Source organism: Salvia miltiorrhiza, chromosome 3 (assembly GCF_028751815.1).
Source record: "Salvia miltiorrhiza cultivar Shanhuang (shh) chromosome 3, IMPLAD_Smil_shh, whole genome shotgun sequence".
Classification (NCBI taxonomy): domain Eukaryota; kingdom Viridiplantae; phylum Streptophyta; class Magnoliopsida; order Lamiales; family Lamiaceae; genus Salvia; species Salvia miltiorrhiza.
The window spans coordinates 31560351-31565094 of record NC_080389.1 but is presented as its reverse complement, the minus strand read 5'-3'; the positions used below and the strand labels follow the sequence as shown (position 1 = coordinate 31565094).

Below are 4744 nucleotides of genomic sequence, written 5' to 3'. Positions count from 1 at the left end.
ATGTTGGCAAAATACTCCTTGATCCTTTCCACCACGTCCAACTGCTCCAGCGACTCCATATCCGGGATTTTGGGCACTGCAATCCCCTTCTTCTTTGCTGACTCAGTCGTCTTCTTCCTGCTTCTTGGGGCAGACGCCGGCTCTCCTTTGATCATCCGGATTGGGGTTGGATTCAATGCTCTCTTCCTCCTCTTGGCTGGTGTCTCCTCTGCCTCCTCGCTGGACTCCTCTTGCTCCTCTTGCAATACTGAACCCGAAGGTTCATTTCTTTCATTCGACGATCCTTCGGCTGGCGTGGCCAATTTCTCGGCCCCCGACTTCTTTATCTTCGAGGCGGAGGGTGGTTGCTTCCTTTTGGTGGACTCCTCTTCAATTTTCTTTGGCATTTCTGATGTAGTCTTGCCCTCTCCTGCGATTGCATGAGGCTCTCTGGTGCCAAGGGTTGGCACATCAATCTCCACCGTGAGTTGGTCGATGACGTTCTCGTCCACCGGCGAGGGGCTCTCGGCTTGCGGTAGGTTTTTGGACGATGGAGGTGGTGTGGTTTCCATTGGAATGGGCTTCGGACGTGGGGTTTTTCTTGGTGGGGTTGGTTTGGATGGTGTAGGGCTTTCTCCGGTGAGATCGATTTTTGTGCCTTGGGGGATTCCTCTGAGTTTGTTCTTCGGCCGTGTGGAAACCATGGTGGTGGGGTGGTGGTTTCTGTATGATAAGGGACCGAGAAAAGGGGGTAGTGATTATGGGAAGTTGGATGGTTTAGGGTAGTGACGTCGTGGGTAGAGGTTTAGGGTTTTGATGGATAGGGCTGACAACTGTCACATGATGTGACGTGCGTCAGGCGGTTTCAACCGTGTTTTGCTTGAGAGCCCTGTTTGCCTTTGGATCGAACGTCCCACCTCTGGATTGCTTCTGCCCAAAACTCATTCTCTTGGTTCCTGCACAATGAATTTCAAACTCCCGCGAAGACGGGAAACTCAAACCTGCCCACAGCTGTGGGCAAAACCTAGTTCCTAGGCAAAACACAGAAAGAAACAAACTTGTGAGAAGATAAAAGAAAGAAAAACTAAAACACCAAGTTACCTCCTGGCCAGTGCTCTATTTATCGTCCTGAGCATGACGCAGTACCTCTAAGTTATCCCAGGTGATTTGTTGCTAGGGAAGGATCTAGCTCCGCCCCAATGTTTGGTTTGTGCCCATAATAGGCTTTCAGTCTCTGTCCATTCACCTTGAACACTGCTCCTGACTTTGGATTCTTGACTTCGACGGCCCCATTTGGGAATTGGGCTTGTACTTCAAATGGTCCAGTCCATTTAGTACTCAGCTTGCCTTTGGCAAATTTGAACCGAGTTTGGTACAAAAGTACCTTTTGCCCAAAGCTGAACTGCTTGTTGGTGATCAGGGCATCGTGGCTTTTCTTCATTCTTTCCTTGTAGAGAACTGCATTGTCATATGCCTCTCTTCTGATTTTCTCTAACTCTTGAATCTCAAGCCTCCTTGCTTGCCCTGCTTTATTCCAGTCATAGTTCACCTTATTGACTGCCCAAAAAGCCTTGTGCTCCAGTTCTACCGGTAGGTGGCACCTCTTGCCATACACCATTCTATATGGTGACATTCCAAACGGAGTCTTGTATGCGGTACGATATGCCCATAAGGCATCTTCCAGCTTTAAACTCCAGTCCTTCCCTGTTGGGCCAACGGTCTTTCGCAGGATTATTTTGATGATGCGATTTGATAGTTCTGCCTGACCATTGGCTTGTGGTGGTAGGCTGTTGAGACCCGATGTTGAACTCCATATTTTTTGAACAGGCTTTCGACCGAGAAATTGCAAAAGTGGGATCCCTGATCACTGATGATTGCTCTGGGCACACCAAACCTGCAAAAAATATTCATCTTCAAAAAATTCACCACTACCTTTGAGTCGTTCGTCGGAGAAGCCTTTGCCTCCACCCATTTGGAGACATAATCCACCAAAAGTAGGATGTACAAGTTCCCTCTCAAACTGGGCAAGGGTCCCATGAAATCCATTCCCCATATGTCAAATATTTCCACGGGCATGATTGGGATCATGGGAATTTCATTCCTTCTGTTATGTTCCCTTCTCTTTGGCATTGTGGGCAGTTCTTGCAAACTGTGTAACTGACTTTGAAAATGGTTGGCCAGTAAACGTGGTTTTGCCTTGGTCCTCCTCTACAACCCAAATCTGCATATATCCCGAGTATCCATCCAAAAAACAAAAATATTGATTTCCCGCAAGTCTTTCGAGCATCTCATCAATGAAAGGCAAAGGAAAGTGATCATTTCTTGTCTTCTGATTGAGCTTGCGGTAGTCGATACATACCCTCCAGCCGATTTGTAACCTTGTAGCGATCAATTCCTGAAATTCATTCTCCACCACTTGTATGCCAGACTTCTTGGGCACAACGTGCACTGGACTCACCCATCTACTATCGAACACTGGTATATTATGCCCAAATCCAATAGTTTGAATATCTCCTTCATCACGACTTCCTTCATGGCTGGATTTAGCTTCCTCTGGGGATCTCGGACTGGGATTGCATCTTCTTCTAGCAATATGTGGTGCATACACACTGTAGGGCTTATGCCCTTGATATCGGCAAGTGTCCATCCAATAGCTTCCTTATATTTACCCAGGGTCTTCTTAACTTTGATTTCGTTTTCTGGTGTTAGCTCTGAGTTTTATGATTACAGGCAAAGTGTCATTGTCGCCCAAAAAGATGTACTTGAGATGTTTGGGCATAGACTTCAGTTCGAGCTTGGGTGCTCTATGGAGTGAAGGCACCAATCGATCTTCAGCCTTCAAGGTGGGGATGTTCAGAGCTTCCGTGTGGTTGATTTCTTCGCTCCAAGCATTAAGCATTTGCACCGCCTCTTTTAGTTGCTCCTCCTGAATATCTTCCTCGGTGATATTGTTCTGGATTATCGCATCGAGGGGTTCCCTGAGTGTCGTTCTGGGCAATTCCTCCTCAACGACCCCTTCGATTATGTCGACACTTTTCACCATCTCTATGTTGGCTGGATGCTTCATGGAACTATATATATCGAAAGTCATTGTCTCTCCCTCGAATTGGCATGTCAATTTGCCCGTATCACAATCGATGCGTGTCCTGGTAGTTTTGAGAATGGGTCTCCCTAAAAGCATAACTGGTCGTGTGCTTTTGACTTCCCCATGTCAAGGATGTAGAAGTCTGCTGGGTAAATGAGTTCCTCCACCTTGACCAAAACGTCCTCCAGTATTCCCTCTGGGTACACATTTGACCTATCTGCCAGTTGAATTACCACTCGGGTAGGCTTCAGTGGTCCTATCTCCAGGTCCTGATACATGGATAAAGGCATAACATTAATGGATGCCCCTAGGTCGAGTATTGCCTTATCCACCTTCATGGTTCCTATCACACAAGGAATGTAGAACATCCCTGGATCTCCACACTTTATGGGCATATCTCATTGCAAGACTGCGGATACTGACTCGCCCACCTGAAACTTAGCATCATCAGTGTATTTTACCTTCCGAATGCAAAGTTCCTTTAGGAATTTCGCGCATCTGGGCATAGAGTGTAGTGCGACCAGAAGAGGCATATTGACTTCCACCTTTTTGAAGATTTTCACCAATTCGGTCAATTCTTTCTTTTCTTGTCTTTGGCCATTCTGCCTGGGTAAGGAATTATGGGCTCAACATGTCTCAATTTTTCTTTGCCTTTCTCTGCTGCTTTCTTCTTGGCTTCCCTCTCTTGGGCTAATTCTTCCTCATCTGCTGACCCCATTCTGAATTCCTCACTAACCTCCGGTTCCTCCTAAGTTTTCTTTCCAACTACTTCGGTAATTCCTTTCCATTCCTGAGTGTCACAGCGTTTACTTTCTTTACCTCCACTTGGGCAGGAAGTTCTCCTTGTTTTCTTTCCAGGCGAGCCACCGCTTGGGAAAGATGTGACAGTTGGACATTCACATTCTGCATTCCTCCCCTTGTCTCCATCATGAATTTTTCAGTCTCCTACTGGAATTTCACTTGTTGTTGTTCCATTTGGTGCACAAGTTCTGACAGGGAGGATCCTCTTGCTTGTTGAGGTTGTTGCGAGTATTGTTGTTAATTACTCGTTTGCCCTTGGTTCGGCCCCAAATAGTTGTTGTTGCTGTACCTGAGGTTTCCATGCTGTCTCCATCCTTGGTTATTGTATTGCTGCCTGTAAGGTTCAAAGGGTTTCTGATGCTGTCCCCCATTATTTCCTCCTGGCTGTTGCCCAACAGCATTAATTTCCTCGTCTTCGAACAATTGTGGGCATTCATCAGTTGCATGTGAATTTTCCATCCAGAGTTGGCAAGTCCTCACGGGTTTCCGAATATTGGAGGTCCCTTGATTTGTCATGAACTTCTCGAACATGTTGCATAGCTTATCCAGCTTATCATCTTGGGCAGAAGGATTCGGTGTTGGAGTATTCCTCACTATTGTTCCTTCTTCATCTCTGGACTCCTCGGCCATGTCAGCGATGAGTTTGAAAGCCTCCGCTGCAGATTTGTTTAGGATTGATCCTCCACAGGCAGCATGCAACCACTGCCTGTCTTGCCTTCGAAGTCCTCCCAAGAAATACCGAATAAGATCATGGTCCGGTATTTGATGTTGTGGGCATTTGGCCAGCATTTGCTTGAACCTCCCCCAATATTCGTAGAGGATTTCTCCTGACCCCATCTTGATATTGCTTATCCGGGTCCTCAAATTCTGGATTCGGGC

The 4744-nt window shown here is 46.6% G+C and overlaps 1 protein-coding gene across 1 annotated transcript; it reads right to left on the bottom strand.

Moving 5' to 3' along the window:
• Positions 1-1132: 1132 nt before the first annotated feature.
• On the bottom strand, positions 1133-1597 carry LOC131018654 (uncharacterized). Its single transcript, XM_057947370.1, has one exon. The coding sequence runs from the start codon at positions 1595-1597 to the stop codon at positions 1133-1135; it is 465 nt and encodes a 154-aa protein (XP_057803353.1).
• Positions 1598-4744: the final 3147 nt, after the last annotated feature.